This window comes from Phyllopteryx taeniolatus, chromosome 4 (genome assembly GCF_024500385.1).
Source record: "Phyllopteryx taeniolatus isolate TA_2022b chromosome 4, UOR_Ptae_1.2, whole genome shotgun sequence".
Lineage (NCBI taxonomy): Eukaryota > Metazoa > Chordata > Actinopteri > Syngnathiformes > Syngnathidae > Phyllopteryx > Phyllopteryx taeniolatus.
In genome coordinates, this window is record NC_084505.1 from 28,005,810 (window position 1) to 28,024,539 (window position 18,730).

At 43.8% G+C, this 18,730-nt stretch overlaps 1 protein-coding gene across 6 annotated transcripts in view; it reads right to left on the reverse strand.

Annotated features, from left to right (window-relative positions):
* Positions 1-18,600, reverse strand: part of tbc1d1 (TBC1 (tre-2/USP6, BUB2, cdc16) domain family, member 1) — a 42,506-nt gene extending 23,906 nt beyond the window's left edge. For 3 of the 6 annotated variants that reach the window (XM_061771249.1, XM_061771248.1, XM_061771251.1), the window contains exons 1-10: positions 17,236-17,714; positions 6,029-6,631; positions 4,810-4,899; positions 4,625-4,729; positions 3,632-3,764; positions 3,412-3,503; positions 2,556-2,672; positions 2,276-2,398; positions 2,025-2,170; positions 577-843 (exon numbers count right to left, since the gene is read on the reverse strand). In XM_061771249.1, coding sequence (XP_061627233.1) covers positions 577-843; positions 2,025-2,170; positions 2,276-2,398; positions 2,556-2,672; positions 3,412-3,503; positions 3,632-3,764; positions 4,625-4,729; positions 4,810-4,899; positions 6,029-6,631; positions 17,236-17,706 — 2,147 coding nt within the window. In that variant the 5' untranslated portion in view covers positions 17,707-17,714. Of the gene's footprint in view, positions 1-576; positions 844-2,024; positions 2,171-2,275; positions 2,399-2,555; positions 2,673-3,411; positions 3,504-3,631; positions 3,765-4,624; positions 4,730-4,809; positions 4,900-6,028; positions 6,632-13,238; positions 13,476-13,528; positions 13,568-17,235; positions 17,715-18,484 lie in introns of those variants that run through there. The other 3 variants (XM_061771247.1, XM_061771252.1, XM_061771250.1) reach the window with 3 other exon arrangements.
* Between the last annotated feature and the right edge of the window lie 130 nt (positions 18,601-18,730).

Here is an 18,730-nt window from a genome sequence, read left to right on the forward strand (position 1 = left end):
TTTCCACATTTTTAGAAAGTGATATTTTGTATTTTGAGTCTTTTATCGAGCTTGCCAAATGTATTTCAAGTCACATAAATTAGACTTGGAAATTCCACTACTGCCTGATTAGTTCTTGTGCATCCTTTGAAAGTGATTATAGTATTAGAAGTTGACACCTTACTGTATTGCCTTATAATGTACTTGACAGCCTATAAATGCGTCAAAAAAAAAATAATATATATATATATATATATATATAAATAAATAATAACAGAAGAGTATGTCTTTCAAATACTGAAAGATAACCCACATGATCAGGTTTCAACATCCTTGTGTCATTGTGAAAGCGGATATGAAAAGTTGTGTGTCCTTGTTGCCACCTGAGGGATGCTAAAGGCAGCTATGCTAAAACACAACCCTCGTCCATGCCACTGACAAGTTTCTTTAATGATTTTTCAGCTCAATGCAAAGACTCATGGGAGTGAGTGGGATGTGAGTAACTTTTCCCGTTTATTTTTTTACCCAGCAGATGCACTATAAACCCCAAGTCCTCATGCCACCCAGAGGTGACAACGATGATTGTGTGTTTCTTACTTGCTCTGGTGTGGCGTGTCCGTGCTGACAGAGTAGTGTCGTAAGAGCTTGGGCTTTGAAGCAGCCGCAGGGTCCTGCCGTGGTGTGTAGGTTAAAGTGCGCGCCGGTGAATCATCCGCTGAGGAGGGAGTACGGGGGTGGCTGAAGGTGCTGGCCCGTCTACGGAAGCCCTGCGGCTGACTGTCACCTGGTAGAGAGGAGGAGGGGGAGGGAGATGGGGAAGCAAAGGGGTCAAGCCGCTTCAGGTCTCCTGTAGAGTTGTGGCACCTGAGGAGGAAAAACGGCTTCCAGTTAAGTAGTTTAACTTTACAATATAAAATGTGCTCTGTTGGTGGAATTCAGGAAGACTCTGGCATGAGATGACCCTTTGGGGCTCATACGCGAGCCAAACATTCACAACTCGAGATTTTTTTCCCTCATCAGTTTGCACTAGTCCCCACCAGGTATAAGCAAAACACTATGCAAATGACTTGTTTCTGTGTCTATTACTTAAAAATATATATGCAAGTCACTTCAAAATATCAGTAAAAGCAGGGAAACACACATTCATGTAATTTAGAAGCACCCACAAAGAGAATTGGACCAGATCAAGCCATCTGTCCATCTTGAAACAAGTTTTAATTGACATCACATCAAGTGGCCCCTCACTCCCTGAGTGAAGGCAAGGCTGGTCATACTTGCAATTGATATAGCGGAACCCCAATTTACAAACTCCTCAATGTTTGAACTATTCCATTTACGAACCACAGACCGAACAAAAATAGTGCCCGATGGGCAAACCCTATCGCAGTGTGCAAACGTTTCATTCATCCATTTTATGCCGGGCGCCGCGGGGAAGCGGATTGCTTTCGGCCGTTCCAACGTCGCGGTCGGTCACTACTTTACTGCGTCATTGTGTGCATTTTCTGTCTTTTTCTCCTTCAGTTTAACATTTTGCCAGCTCAAAATGGGTCCAAGAAAAGCAACGGAAAGCCAAGAAGTCAAGTTCAGGTAGATTTCATAATTTCCTAATAATTGCAGCAACCTGCTCCTCAAAGTCAAAGGGGTTTTGTGATTTTCGACTGGTGACGCGACACAGTTTGCCTGTTGGCAGGACAGCCGCATTAGAATGAGGACGACGGTTCCACTTGTTGTCGTTAACTTGGTTAATAGAGATTTTTGATCCAACACCTTTTGTCATGTTTGATGTACAGAACTGTATAGCTTTATATTGTGTTCAAAGTGTACACTCTTACTAAAATAGGGACTCCTGCTGATGCTGGAACTAATCATGTTTAAATGATTTCTTATGAGAAACCCTGTTCAAGAACCCATTCAGTTTGTAAATCAAGGTTCCACGGTATTTGAGAAGCCACTACAGCTGACACCACCTTCTCAAGAATGAACGGGTCGCAGGGGTATCGGAAACTGTATATGGGCAAAGGGTCGCTTTATTCAAATGCGTTTACCTGAGCGGGCTGGTGGGTTTCAATTGGGAAGCGTTAGCTAGGGGGTCATCTGAGCGGGACTGGTCCTGGCTATTGACAGTAGAAATGGAGGAGGCACTATGGCTTCTTTCACTGTTGCCCCTTTGAGCAATGGCCTTGCTGCTTCCCTGCCAAGAACAAATTAAGTGCATCCAAAGTTGGAATGTTGCTCCCTGCTGTATGCACAATATGACTTTAAAATGAGGAGTCAAGTTTAAAGAGAATACTCGTACCTTCCATATGCCCTCTAAGGACTCCGTGAGAGAGCGCTTGGCTCGACTCTTGAACTGCTCAAGACGCTGTCGACTGCTACTTTGTTGCTGCACCTCAACTGGAGCGGCCGCCGCCTCCTCATTCTGCATATACACACAGAGAAACAACGGCGAATGCCAGAGGAGCAGATCTTATCAGATATGATAGCCAGGTTTTTTTTGGGGGGGGCGGGGGGGCGCATTTCTCATCATTTAACACAATCAAATGACCATTTAAAAAAATACATAATACACAAATTACCTGTTTGGTGTCCTTTGGCAAAGGATGATGATGGAGCTTCTGTCTCTCCTCATACAAGTTTCTCAAAGACGCCATTATAAGCTCATTTTCTTCCTGTTCACTCTTAGGACGAGACTTCTACAAGACACACGACATTGTTAGAAATATTGACATATGACGCAGCCTTATTGTCCAAATTTCTTTCTGTGGGAGTTCGCAGTAGTTTAAAATTGTATTTGATGTCAAGACATTTCCTGTAATGGCCAAAGCCAACTTTGAATAGTTTAAGAAATCCGTTATATTATATCTGATTTCTGTTTTGTTTTTTGGGGTTAAGAGAAATGTGCACAGCAGTATTGCAGTACAGAAACATCACCAGCAGATGTCAGGCAAAGCATATTTCTACACAGAATTTCTGTCAGGCGACTGCATCAAAAGTGATGATCCCAACAAAATATGTCGGGCCAGATCTGGGAAATCACCGATAAATAGCTAATCGGGCCAATGCCCGGGCTAAAATCCTGTAGTCTGATCGAGGCATTACAAGCTTCATTTGTTTCATGACCACGCTAGTAACTCAAATCAACTTTCTGCTTTGAAATGAATGTGAATGCCATTAATCCATCACAGCCTCACCCACCCCCCACACCCACCCCTGAAAAAAAAAAAAAGTTTAATAAAGAAAAATAGCACCGTATTTGAAAATATAAATATAAAAACATAAAAGGAAATGTCAAGAAATAAAGTGGTTTTACGAAAAGCTCACACCCACACGTGCCCACAAGCACGCGCCAACATGCGCACGCACCCACACGTGCCCGCACACACACACACACAGTGGTTGAAGGAATTGACTCCCTTGGCAGGTCTACTTTACCATAGTACTCTCAAAGACTGCAGCTTGATCCTGGTTGTCCAAAGTAGCCAGGTGTCTCTGAAGCTCTAGTTTGGTTTTCGAAGCATTTAGACCTAAGGAGACGTCAAGAATGAAGAAACTGTCAGTTATTTGTGCTTAGGTTAGGCAGAAACAGGATGAAAACTCCCATCAAATGTGACATTTCCTGGCTAAAATGGACAGCAAATCGTTTTTTTCTTACCTTCTATTCTCTCACACAGCTTGTGGAGCTGCAGCATGGGGCAGCTGTCGCACTGTTGGCTCTGGTTCTTTGCATTCTGCTGCACAGCTGCTACGGAGAACGCCTGCTTCAAGGTCAGCATGATCTCGTCCACCTACAAGATCAAAACACAAGCTTCTTTTCAAGACATACAATAGGTTTGCCTGCGGAGTTCTGCTGTTCTCTATGTAAATTTATCATCAATCAACATACAAGATGTACCCATTGAAAAGCATACATACTGTACATGCAATACATGCATGCATGGTAAATGACTCTACTCTCGCTCACTACAGTAAAGAGCTGAATTAAAAGCTCTCCTTTTGCAAACATAATAATGCTTAGTCTTAATTGTTACTGTCAAAGAGGTATTCAACAGTTTTCTTAGTGGTTTCTCTGACAGTGTTAATAAAATCTGAGTATTATCTTTGTAAGGTCAGAACCTCCTCCTAAAATATGGATGGAGTGAGCAAATGTACTCATTGAAGAGGCCTTTGGGTGTATGCATATTCCAACACAGGAGTAAGTGACACAAAACTGAGGATACAAACATAATGTTTTGTTCAATCGTGTACAGTATATTTATCATTTGTTTGGTGCCTTGCTCAGAGGCTAGAACCGCTCTCAAAACTAGTAGAAACTTGCAGTCCTTACAGACGAGCGACCCTCACCCCAAATTTAAATCACACCTACACAATGTAGCAGAACCCATCATCTACAAAGATTGTTTACTTTTCAAAGTGAAAAATAGTCTTCTCAGAATACTCTGACTGGCAAAGAGATTTTCCACAACTCTATTTTCAGTGTTGCTTTTTCTGTCGATTGTTTTGTTAACTCGGTGTCCAAGCCTTACATGTGACCGTGATCTCAAATCTAATGGCTGAGGGATTTTAATCTCCACAACATTCCATTCACCCGACTCAGGGTAAAACACACATTTAGCACATTTGAGTGCCTCGAAAAACACCATCTCACCAGCGATTCATCCGTACACTGAAAGATATAGCAAACAAAGTGGCAGCTTCCTCTTTCCACAGTCTCCCTGCAAATGAAGCCAAAGTGGTCCACATGGCGAATACCCTACAAAGAGATCAGCAAGACTGTAAGTGACACTGGACAGATCCTAACGTTACAATGGGTAGAAAATCAAAGGCACATACTTGTGAGCAGAAAGAGATTTCACGGAAACTCTTTTCGATGGCAACCTTCTTAGTGTCCGGACTAACCAAAAAGATCTGCGACCTGCCCACCTACAAGAGGAAGATGACGCTTTTCACTGCAATGCATGCATATTATTAAAAAAAAAAATGATACTTTGTATACACACATTATTAATGAGACACCTCACCCATATCTCATTTTCAGTGGGTGTAATGAAACCTAGGGGCCTTTGGTCACATGTCCTATTCTCAAACATTTATAGTGAATCACAGAGTAAGAAGAGTGCACTGATAACACAGACGGGGAATCTTGCAGTAAAGGGTGAACCAGGCCATTGCATTAAGGTCTGATGAATGGCTACATGACAAATATAATCTTTTACATTTCTTTAAAAACCTGTTAAATGAGAGTTTCATTTCGTGTCTGCTCAGATAGTTCCGCTCCAGGGAATGTCCCCCATTCAAAACATAATGAGGAGAACGGTCACTATCACTGCTGAGCCTCACGAGGGGATTGGATGGTTTGCAATGAGCTAGTGATCTCATGTCTGCGAGTCCTCGGAATCAGAGGTCAATCTTGTCTGGAGTTCCCCTTCACTGCTCTGCTTGAGCTTGAATCAAGCACAAGACATGGGTTTAACGTGTCTTCGCGGGAAAGGGAACAAACGCGAGGTGATGATATCACCACAATGAGCTCACCGTCTCCATCCTGGAGCAGGAGAGCAAAAAAAATAAAAATACATTTGCAATCAGTTCTGCTGGTTTCCTGTGTCAGTGGTGACCATTTCCTGTATAATACGTAAACAGGAAAACTTGTGCTGCCAGGGGGGTGACAGAGGTCAAATAAAGGTCAATGAGGGATGTGACCTGGCTCATGTTCAGCAGCAGTCAGCGTTAGTCGAGCGGCGTCATCCCAGTATCTGACTTTTTTCCTTTCCCACTTTTGTCCACCACATAACTTATTTATGCATGCACAGCTTCACACTATTGCCGTGCATTAGCTTTTCTTACACCCACCAAAAGGCGCTACGTCCGATACAAATCATCACACATGCGCAAATATTGTGGTGCAATTTGTGTATCATATGTAAAATAAGACTTTTTATCCCCTTATAGCACCTAATGAAAATATACATTGGAGCCACCCACTTGTCATGTTGTGTCATTGGGGTCAATTCAATTCTAGGAGGCTCGTAATGGCTATCTTTCAGGTCATTACCGTAAACAGCATGGTCCTGTTCTCCTGCAGACTGGTGGGCCGCACGCCGGGTGAGTGAGTGCGCACGTCTGTAGTGTTGGCGTGAGAGATCTCTGGTGAGAGTCCATTCTCATCCAGGGCCTGCAGAGAAGGGAAGCTGGGGTCCCGATGAAACAGCAGCGGACGTTTCCCGTCGGTGGGGCTCCCACTAGCACCGTTACCTAAAGTCGGACTCCCCGGCCCATTCGACTGGAAGGCTAATGCCCTCCTCAGTCCACCCACTAACCCGCCGCCGTTTGCCCCCCTTCTAGTGCTCCCTGAGGCTCGAGTTAACTGGCTGAACTTCTCAATGCACTCGTCTATAAGCGCAGGGGGGGCCTTCTTGTGAGCTACGGTCACACGGCCGCAGAAGAGCACCTCAAACTTTTTGGAAAAGGTTGCGGGTGACAGGACAGGGTTGTTCACCACAGAACCTGCTGCGGGAAGAAAAGAAAAGCTGATGTGCGTTTCCAGGGGCTTGGTGTCTCCGGGATCTGACAAAGTCTTGTTGGGAACGGTGAGGACGTCATCGCTGCGTGCAGAGCTTTTGCCAGCTTGCCGGAGCGTACTGATGATCTCAGGGACCTGAAACACACACACGTGCACTATGAATGGTGAGCGGTGTGTCCCAATTTGAGATGCATGCGGAAAGGGAACTTTTTTCTTTAAATACTACCACATATATCTTCTAAGCATGTGCACCCATGCGTCCCATTGGTCAATTGAACTTAATGTCATTCTTCCGTTGACGATAAACAGAACCTCCGAGTCGAGCATAGGGAGTAACGGACTTCCTCGAACTTTCCGAATGGTTGTCGGGGTGTAGACGGCCTAACGTTAGGGCACTTGATTGATGCCACAATATTGTGCAAGCGCCCCACATTGATCCTCGTTACATCTCGAGTAATTCCGCAAGTTACCATATTAATTGTGTAATTTTAATTCAACTACAATCACTACTTGAATTTGTCTGGTCACCTAAATAAGAGTCTGCAATCATGTGTAGCGGAAGTGTGATGTCAGGTCTTCTTTTTTTTCCCGGCATGCTACGCAGTACACATTACAACTACATTAAGTTTGACTTGACTACTTATATTTTGAGGGACAAGTCGCACCAGCATACGTAGAGGTAAACGTGCATAACTGCTACTCAAAATAAAGAGAGCTTGGTAGCTCTGTTGAAATGTTTTTGTGGAATTATTTTGAACCGCACACACGTCTGTGACTTTTCTTTCTTCACGTTATGAATTATAAAAGCAATCAACATCAGATGTGTGTATTGAAAATGCACCCTTGTCTTCGCCAAGGTCATATATTGACCTCGTCTAGAAATACAGCCGATGAACACACACGTTCAAATGTGATACGTATGTCACAAGAGCCTTCTGGACAACAAGATGACGAGTCACGAGGAAACCTTTGGTCGTCACATGCCTGCGCAGGTCGACTTCGCAATATTGCACCAACGGCGCAAGGAAGGTTATTTGCTTGAGTCACATGCGAGATGTCATCAATGCGAGCTACCTGAGCAGCAACTACAACTGCTGACGTCTTTCTTGCCAGATCCTGCTGCGTCTTGTCTGGGCAAGGAAGTTTATGAAGCTGTATTCAGAACAATAGCCTTCCAGATTTAGCTCCACAAACACACTTTATTTTCATGTTTAGCTGGTATTATTAGCTGAATGCCTAAAGTAAAATGGCTAGTTTGGACCTAAAAGGAAATGTGCCTGTTTTTCAGTTTTAGGTTTTAAAATTCTCCATTCACTGCCCACACTTCGTAGATATAAAAGAAAGAACAGCCTGAATTCTGCTTATTTTTAACTCATCCTGGCATGCTTGTGGCGTCACCTCTCTGTCCAACAACAAACCTCTTAAAATCTCTATTTCTAATCTAGAACGTCAGAAACACTGCCTCAAAAAACAAAACAGCATGTGCATTTGTTTGCAATGAAAAGAAGTCTAGATGCTTCCAGTAGTGCCACCCACCCCAAAAACAAATTGTATCACACAGGGTGCTGAAGCTCGACTACTCGGACTGATAAAAAAAAAAAGGATGCCTTCAGCTACTTCTTATCATTGAACAGCTTTGGTGCTATTGTGCATTAGACCAATCACATATTCACTTCTGAGACGAAAAACACAACAGCAACCTGTTTTGTCAGCAGTCTTTAAGGTTGAAAATTTTGATCTCGAACGGGACGGGTGAGAAATCACTGCACCGGTACAAACAAACTGCAAAACGGCAAATCCTGTTGCAACATAATAGACTTTCATATTTTGTCGTAATGTCACAACAGTCTTTTGTATATACACAGTAAACACCAAGCTTTTCTCAAGTAACCAAAATTATGTCACCGTTAAAAGTGGAGCTGATTATCTGTAGTGTGCTGCATTCTTGTGAGTCCAGGCTTAACACGGATGACAGTAAATGAATTGAATCTTTTGGTTTGTTTTTTAACATTGTTGTTCTGCACTGATAATAAAATGGCTTTACGGTGCATTAGTCTGGCCTAAGTGTTTGCTTTGGTCACTACTAGAACAATCAGTATGTTTACATGGTGTTAAAGAGAAAATTAAATGATTAGGTCAGCGACAGTGCGGGAAACCACACTTTAAAAACATACCGAAGAGTGGCTGCTAAAGGTGACAATACTTCCAAAAACAAAATCGCATTCACGAGCGCCACCGATCACAAACAAATTCAAGGTAACTTTATTATTAACACGGTCTAGAAACAAACGTTTGCAAGCAGCTACGAGAGTTAGCATGTATATAGTTGGTGAAATAAATACTATGCATTTGCTACCGAGGCAGCTAACGTGGCTAACTAGCATGGCTGTTGGCTAACATCAGCTTGTTTCCACTCTGAGATTATTTAGAGCAAAGAAGCTACACATTTTCTGCGAAATAAGTACTTTTACTGTTGGATTAAATTTTGATTTTAGTTAGAAAAAAATCCGTTGCTTATTTTCAATACTAATGTACCCAATATTTTATATGCTGTTAAGAATAAAATAGCATTCAATGGAGGATAAAGGTTATTTACTGAAACACTTCAAAATAATACATTGTAGAGCTGTAATCGTATTGCCGTCACACAGAAACATTTTTGCTCAGTCAGATTTTGATATCGGCCTATGCCTACTAATACTCCGAGATGTAGCTCCACCTGAGGCCACGGAGGCGGACATACTACCTAATGTGCACATTTTTAGACCCCTGCAAAATTCTAAAAGATCCAGTGAGAGTGAAGAGAAGGCTTCCCTCTCAAAGGGTTACCTTGGCTCCAGGAGCCACAAGTTCAACAAACATGTCCATGAAGGGGGATCAGTAACAGGAAGACAGCTGCACACAGCCCGAGTGTGTCCATACACAGTCGTGGGCGCTCACAGAGCAGCAGAACTGAAAAAAGCACAGAGTCTCTCACGAAGCCAGCATTAAATAGAGCTACTGTAGTTGCGAGCTCAAAAGAGGGAAGTTACACAAGTACCACCCCGGCGAAAGCGAAGCTGCAAGACTGGCCGACAAACAACAAATGTTTCAGTGTTTGTCGAAGGTCGAGAAAACCGTGTAACAGACATTCCTCAACTTTTTCAGCTCAAGTAGGAAATGTTGTTCCTGAAAGCCCAACATGTATTGCCATAACATCGATTTATGGATGTCAAAATCATTTACGTCACGGGCCACATTGTAGTTACGCGTTTCCTCAGAGGGCCGTTATAACTGAAACCATATTAATGTTTAACTGCCTAATAATATAATTACATAGACAGAAAAACTTGATGGCTAAATAAAGTTTTGAAAATCAGAAATCAAGAGTAATAGTTTGTTCAACTATTGTTCAAGTTACCGTAAAAAGGGGTTTGGTTAAAAAACACGCTTGCAATAGCTCAACCTTATTATTTATAACAAGAATTGTAGAGGTTCACGCACATGATTTGCTTTCACGGGCCACATAAAATGATGTGGCGGCCCACATCTGGCCCCTCGGCCTTGAGTTTGACACCCGTAGTATACAAGGGGTCCCAAAAGTCACTAGGCACTTCTTTTTTTCAATTTCAGGTATTATTTGGACAGACATGAGGCCATCGGCATTAGACAGCTGAGGCTTTGTTCTTAGACGGCCATCCATCCATTTTCTATACGAGGTCGGGCTGCGGGGTCAGCGGCTTAAGCTGGGAAGCCCAACCGGGGGAAATAGTCTCTCCAGCATGTCTCGCCTAGTCCCTGGGGTCTCCACCCGGCGGGACGTGCCCCGAACGCCTCGCCGGCGAGGCGTCCGGGGGGCATCCTAACCATATCCCCGAGCCACCGCACCTGGCTCCTCTCGATGCAGAGGAGCAGCGGCTCGACTCTGAGCCTCTCTCGGGCGACCGAGCTTCTCACCCTATCTTTAAGGGGGAGCCCGGACACCCTCGTGACCAGGTGAGGAAAGGAACGTAGATCGCCCGCTAAATCGAGAGCTTGGCCTGCTGGCTCAGCTCCTTCTTCACCAATAAAGACCGATGCATCGTCCGCATGACTCACAAGCCGCCGTATTGTCCCACTTGTGAACCTCCCAACAGTCATGTGCCTCGTGGAGCACAGCCAAAGCCCACACCGGCTCAAAGTTCAGGACGCGCATAGCACGCAGGACAGCAAGAGGGCGACGTGAGAGCAGGAAACGTCACTGAAATGCTTTGCCACTGGAGAGCAACACACTGACGTCACTCTTTCGACACAGGAGCCAGTTTAGGGCACAAAAAAAGACGAGCAGATAAAGAAGGCATTGTAATGCGTCAATAGTGGCACAATGTGTTGGCAATTCGACTCTCTGCTGATTCCCAATTAACTCTTGAAGAAGAAACAAGACCACAAAGGCTCAATGCTAACCACAATGCCCTCATCTAGCAGCGGCTTAAAATGCTCACGATGACCACTAACAACAGGAAGTTTACAATTAGATGCGGATGTAAAAAAACAGGAAGGCGCTGCTAGTTAGCTGCCTTGTTTTTATTACAGTTCTTGGCATGTGTCGTATGAAGGAAAGACGAGATGGCGGGATTACTAGAAGACTATGGGAAAAGATGGAATATTTAGACATTCCAGTTATAAATATCTCTACAGTTATTCACAACAGGAAGTTTCCTGCAACTACCTGCACAAGTCCACCCAACCAAACACTTCATAAAATTCAACTGCAGTACGTGGAACCGCTCAAGTCCGACACTTTTGGGTCAAACGCATGTCCGAAGTCACATAAAAACTGAAATCGGAGACTCAGCGTAAGCTGACTAGAGCTCACTTCGGCCAACATATAAGCATTCGCTTCTTTAACACCTTTACATTTACGAAGCATTCGTTTGTGTCTTCTCATTTTCTTTTGGCATTTTGTGGCGTGTGCTTTGTACACAAATCCAAAGTCATCGGAGACGTCGGCCGTTTTGGCGAGACGTCAGCGCTCAGTGAGCAACAAAATGATTAACTCCACAAGTGTTTTTGTTGGGGAGCTTGTGATGACGACCATAGAACTGTCCTGTCCTCTCTGCTCAGTGCAATCTGCTCAACATCAAAATAAAAAATAAAATAGAATAAAAGAACACTCAGAACATATGCTGAAAACTAAAGTCTTCTGCTTTTAGCGTTAATGTGAAGAGACACACCTTACCCAGTAGGCTTTCTCTGCACATTCATCATGTCTTAACTTCTTTTTACACTTGTGTGACTCTTTGGAATGTTCAAATGTTATTTTAGACATTGCCTGTACAGTTAATAAGTGATGGCAGCATTTTCCACCTGGATTAATTACATTACTCTATTATCTAATCTGTTTGGTCAAATTGTTGGTAAATTGGAGGTTGACTGCATCCCAGAAACGATGAAGTTGGAACTTCCAATATGTATTATTATTATTATTATTATATTTGTTTTTTAAATGGTGGTTCTCCGGCGACAGCAACTAATGAAGCGCACAAAAACGGCAAACGAGGAGTGAAATGCTGGCATTTGCGCAATGTCTGGAGGTGATAGCACCATGAACCACGCGTGGGTTCATCCTCCGACACTTTTTGCACAGTGGATTTTCACTGGCTCAGACTGATAACAGTTCTATTTATTTCCGGGTTAGACTTTATACGTATCAATAGTATGTTTTCGTACCTCCGAACCGCTTTCCCACCGCAGCAGAGTTTGTTCGGAAATTTACGGGTTGCCTATGTGCAGTGCATGCGGCACATACAGTACAGCGGACCTTTGCTAATCACTATCGTTACGGACCAAGCCCTGATGCGACAAGTGAAAATTTGCAAGTAATGGATTAACCCCACCCAAAACATTTTTTTTTTTTTTTTTTACATTTGACTAAAGTAATATTTTAAACCCTAAATAATCCCCCTTTTTCCATCTCCGCAGATGGTGACAGGATGCAAAAAAAGTAATTGGAGAGCAGTAAAGTAAAGTGAGATCTTAATTGATTGAGATCTGGAGCATTTTTAGAAGGGAGAAAAAAAAACAGAAACAGCAACTACATGAAGGAACATGAACCAGGGAGCATAACGATGACGGCGACAGAGAAGCAAGATATTCCCCATCCGTGGCCTTATTTAAGAGAATTGTTGAATGTTGTTGGCTGATTTGCAACATGTTACATTGTTTTATTTCTTCGCAGCATTAGCACTGTTAATAAAACAGGCATACTATTTTGTTTTGTTTTGTTTTTGTCAGTGGTGCCAAGTTATCAAAACGGCTATTGTGTATAATTGACTTTAAAAATTCTTGTTTACTTCTGTACTGACTGTACTTTTTTTTGTTTGACTTGAGTTGAATCAGCACTTCTACATTTGCCAGTCTTTTGTTTATATGCGCGGATTTGTGAGTACTTTTGTCGCCAGTGGAAACCGCAAAGCACAGACGTAAAGTTCCGTCCCCAAACTTTTGCTCATTGGCGGTTTGCTGCATGCCAGCTAACAATGTCAAGTTAGCCATAATGCTAATGGAGTATTCAAGATGGAAGCAAGATGCAGCGGCCAATATTACAGTCACGCCACAAAGTTGCGTGTGGTTGACTTTTCGACCCGAACGAGCACAAATGGACGCAAATGTCAAACTGCGCCAATTAGCTACTCGATGCCACACAAGCGACGTCGTCCACTGTTAGCTTGGGCGTCTACTTATTAGCCATGTCCCATCAAGTTGAGCCAAAATCTCCACTTACATCTTTGTCGGGTCCCTGCTTGGGGTTGAACAGGTTCAATCGCTGGAGTCGCGCTTTCATCCCATTCGCCATAAAACTGTCGCACGCGGTGACTCTTGTTAAAGTGTTCGCAGGTAAAGAGTCGCGCTCCGATATGATTTCATTGCAAAGTTGGTCTCGCTCCCGAACTACTTGGAGCCTGAGATTGAGCGTCAAGCGAGCCCACGCGTGACGACGCAACATCCGTCCTTTGCTTTCCAAATTAAAACACTTCCGGTCGGTTGTTGCGCCCTCTCCTTCGCACGACTCACCTTGTATATTTTTGTTTTGTACATAAAGCGGAGTAACTTCCGTCGCTAGTCCGGGTACCGCAAAAACGATAAATCCGCCAACAAGTTGGAAAGACACCCACGTGTCGCTCCTCTGAACTTCACCGATGCACAGTTAGTTAACAGTCGGCTCGTCATTTTTCGCACTTTCAGACGTCACTCTGGCACTCGAAGTACAGGCCGAGCTTAAGTTAGTTTTTTAGGACACTCACAGTCCTGTCGTGGGAAAGAAGCCGACACAATAGCACCAGTTTTGGGGTGTTCGGGCAGCGGACTTCATTGCACCACAACACTGAATGAATTGGCCAATGAATGGGTGTAAAACATTTTCAGTGTAGAACACGCCCAATCAGGAGGGAGCAAACCTCGCCTGCATGGGATGTACAGTTGTAATTACTTACAAATGAACAACTTGCACTTACTTGATGTCCAACAGTTTTTTTTCATGCATTCTTTTAGAAAAAAAAATGGAGGCGGTTGGTCAGCTTTGATTTCAAACATTTCATATGGTCATACCTCCATGTGGAGTTCCACAGATGTCTGTTCTTAGAGCCCCCTTTTTTTCAATTCAATCTAGAAATAACAGTTCTGTAATCTTGATCACGTTATAATTATTGGGTAGGACAAATCTGGGCTCCGGCTTTCCTGTGTGGAGTTTGCATGTTCTGCGTGCTTGCGTGGTTTTTCTCCAGCCTTCCGCTACATGACAAAAACATGCAAATTGGTATCATTTAAGATTCTAAGTTGTCCATAGGTCTGCTTGTGTGTGAATGCTTGTTTGTCTGTATGTGCCCTGCAATGGACTGGCGACCAATCCAGGGTGTACCCCACCTCCTCCAGTTCATCCATCAAGCCGCACCGAAATTGGACGGAGGAAAAATACAATCATGCAATAATGAATGTTTGCATGATTTAATATAAGTGACGTCCAATAATAAGTGAGGGTAATCCGTTTAATAAACAGTTATTATCAGCCTAGTGTCAGAGCAGTATGAAAACATAAACAATGGAAATACATATATAAAAAACAGCAATGTATATTTAAGAACACAGAATCGATTTGTTTGTCGTTAATATTACCTGTCTGCAACGGTATATGAAACAAAAACAAATCCCTGCAACAAACAGGTAATAGCGATAGCTAGTGGTAACTTTAATACTCATTTCAAAATGAACACAAACACAAATTCAACTTAAAAATCGGGCCCAAATTGAGTATTTTTCCTCTCTTCCAATCAAAGTCAGCAAAGGCCTGATTATCGCGTGACTCGCGAAGATTATCCTGAGCGATTATCCTGTGGTGTGGGGTGTGGTAAACAGATTTTTTCCTCTCCGATCTGCTCGGAAAAGGATCTGAGCAACAGAAAAGTCAATTAATTAGTCAGTCTCTCAAGGATCACGTGAAGGACGGTATATCTGAATCTCCACCGTGTTATTTTAAATGTATTTCGCTGTTGAAATGTAACTTGCAGCCGACGTTCTAACTCCTTTTAAAGACGTTTACCTCACATAACTTCTTCTTCTTGACTTCACACATTCAAACTACGGCGGGAGAAAAGAAGGCTAAAATATTCGTTCGAGCGATTTGTCTGTTTTCCGAATGACGTAAAAGAGTTTGTTTACAAGCAGTGCAAATGGAGAACGCTCGAGTTTATGCCACCCGGAAATATGTGACGTCACGGTCAAAAGGTCTCTTGGAGGTCAACAACATAAGAGCTTTCTTTTGGTCCATTGTTTCCTGCAGAACATTTTCACACATCTGAGTGTGTGCAGTTTTTTTTTTTTTTTAAATCTGACACGACTTTGTTGCTGCTGCTTAAATTCTAGGTAAGAGTTCAAAGCCTCACAGCTGCAGCCAACGACCGCATGCATAAGCTCCGCATGTGTACGTGCGTTTCTGTCTTTGTGTGCGCATGTGACCAAAAACCAATGTCAGTGTTGAGTGACAGATGGTCAGCCCCCCCCCCCCCCCCCCCCCCCCACACACACACGCTACCAAACTCCACTAAACAGAGATCACACAAGCTGCAAGGGCCACACGAAATCCTGCTTGGTACAAACTGTTCTGCGCTCGCACTAAACACAAATAATCACTCCGCAGTGAAATACAAGCCAACACAAGACATGCCACCAATAATATCATGACAATATGTAGTCGGTATTAATATCGTATGGCAGCCCAAGGCCAATAGTATACTATAGATACCTGGTATTGCTTAACTCCCAAGTAGCCATTATTGTGACACAACACATTAGAGGTAAGTTGCTGATGTCCGTGCATCCATTTTGTGTAATGCTTATATGGAGCGCGGTACACCCCGAACTGGTCGCCAGTCAATCGCAGGGCACATTTAGACAAACGACCATTCACACCTACGGACGATTTACCTCAATTAACCTCTGGAGCATGTTTTGAGAATGTGGGCTTAAGCCGGAGTACCCGCAGAAAACCGTGCAAGGACAGGCAGAACAGAACTATTTCTTATATATTGAAGGAGGTCTGCGTACAGACACCTGTGGAACACCAAATGGAAGTACTCTGCATACAATGGGCCTAATTCCCAAATGGTAACTAGCATATTTTTATGAAATCTCTTAAATCCAAGTTGAATATCTACACTTTCATCACATCTTGGTTGTTGTATTTTAAATATATTGTGTTGTTTTAGTGACTTATGGCAAAGCTGCGGTGGAGTATACCAAATAAAGGAAAAGCTGGTGACACTGTTTATGTATACACACCGGCAGGCATTTACAGTGCACCACACAGGTCACGTTCGTGCTGGCCGCTAGTTCTTTGTCACACGAGTGTGTTACGCGTCAACCAACATAATACAGAATTGCTCACAACCTAATAGCATGGAATCTTCACCCCTAGTATTTAGCAAAATGTCTTTGATAGATGAAAAGAAACATTCGCTATTGTTTTAAATATTATTTGAATGAATTTTAATGGGATAGAAGAATGCTGCACAGTGGACAAGTGGTTAACGTCTACTTTAAAGTTCTGAGATTTTGGGTTGAACCCCGGCTCTTCGTTTGTTGTTCTTTCCGTGCTTCAGACTAGATGGAAGGATCCCTCGCTAAATGTTCTGATTTCCTGTTTCCAAGCTCCCTTTTTCTTAACAAGCTGTTAAATCAAGGGCGTCAAACTCATTTTTCGTTGCGGTCTACGTTGTAGTTACGGCTTCCATCAGACAGGCCATTAGGACTGTGAAACCATATAAAAAGTTAATTGCCTCATATTATTGCATATACACAACAAATTCATGGATAACCCATTTTGAAATCAGAAGTCAAGCATAATCGGTTGCTCTGTTACTGTAAAGAAAAAGGGGCTCGGTAACAAAAAGTGCTTGCAATATTTTAACATTATTAATACGTATGACAATATGAAATTTTGGGACATATTTTAGGAAGAACAATTTACAAAATTCGCTTTCGCGGGCCACATAAAATGATGTGGCGGGCCAGATCCGGCCCCCGCTCCTTGAGTCTGACATCCGTGAGTTAAATGATGAATATGGCCTATCAAATTTCTGTCTGTGTGTGCTCCCTGTGATTGACTGGCACCTATATGAGTATATGAGTACTAAACCCACGACTCGCGGGGGATAGGGACTGAGTAATTGACATCGACCCAAAATATTTGTAATTGCCTATATTAATACCTACACAGGCACACTTACCTCGGCGCTATCCTGGCACTTGAAGACGTAGCAGGCACAGCGCGACGCATCTCTGAGCAGGCATCCGAAGCTGCCGGGCTCCTGGCTGTTGTGGATGAGCTTGGCCACCCGGTGGGCGCGGCACTCGAACAGCTCCGTGTGCGTCAGGGGGTCCCACGGCAGCCCTTCGGCCCGCACGCAAACACACCGCACCCGCGACGCCGACACGCACAGAGACACGGCGGACCCCGGCTCCCGCGACCCGCTAATCTCGGCCACCACCCAGGGCAGCATCGCCGCGGTGGTCATGCGGTGGACCGGGAGGGAACCGATTAATGTCAGCTTGTATCGCACCTCCTCCGCCTCTCCTGCCTCCTCCATCAAATCGCCGCAAGTCGTCTCAGAGGGACCCGAGGGAGTGATCTCCAAAGTTAAAGGAGCGCCACGGGACCTATCGCTCGTGGGCTTCACCTCAAAATAAAGTCCCTCCATGGCTCCTCCTGCAAAACACACAAAAATGGGGGAAAATGACACTTTCAAGGAGACAGCCATCCATCCATTTTCTGTAGTGCGGGTCCTCGTTAGGGAGCCTAGCAGAGGTGGTACGATTGGATTCAGAAAACAAACACATTGTAACTTTTTCAACCAGTACTGTATGGTTATGCACTCGACGAGCTTGTTTAAAGAGGACATACACTAGAAATACAAATAAGAAAATCTCCTATTTTAGAGGTGCTGGGTTTCACTTGAGAACAAATTAAATGGGCTAGAAACGCCTATGGGCGCCACTTGGGTAAAGTGAGAAAATGTAGGCGCTGTTGATTGTTGAACAGTCAACAAAATCCCAAATGAAAATGAGGACACTCGCAAGGAGCGACTTGGGCTATTTGGGAGCGGAGGAGTGCGAAGGGTGGTCCTCGTCACCGCCTGGCGTCCTTTGCAACTTTGCCAAGGACACGCGCACACATGATCCGGGATCATGTTCGGACAAAGATGGAAACAGGTGATGATCGATCATCTCCCCTGCAACAGTGACTAAATATCGATACGATTACGTCATAGATCACCTCAGAAAAACAAAATCCCATCAATTATGAAATGATCTTGGACAGCCCCGTGAAACTCACACAGCAAATACATTTGAAGCATGACAACAGCAAATCATATAAAAATGATGCTAATTAGCAGTAGAGTTGTAGTACCGAAACTTCTATTTGGCGCACGTTTTCAAAATCTGTGATAGCGTCCTTCTCTGCTCTGCTCTCCTTACTTGTTTGGTTTAGAAGCGGAACCAAGACCGGCTCACTGGTCCCGTTCAGAGTTCCCACAAGCAGACGGAGGAGGGAGAGCGCGGGCTCGCTGTTGCGGCCTGGTCATCAGTTGCAGTTAAATTTAGAAGAGAGCCACTTCCGCACCAGCATGATGCCTGCGTGGGGCCGGCGTGCACAATAGGCGGGGCACGCCCACCCGGGGCCACAACACAGCAAACACAACGCCAAGCATGGCAAAGCTTTTT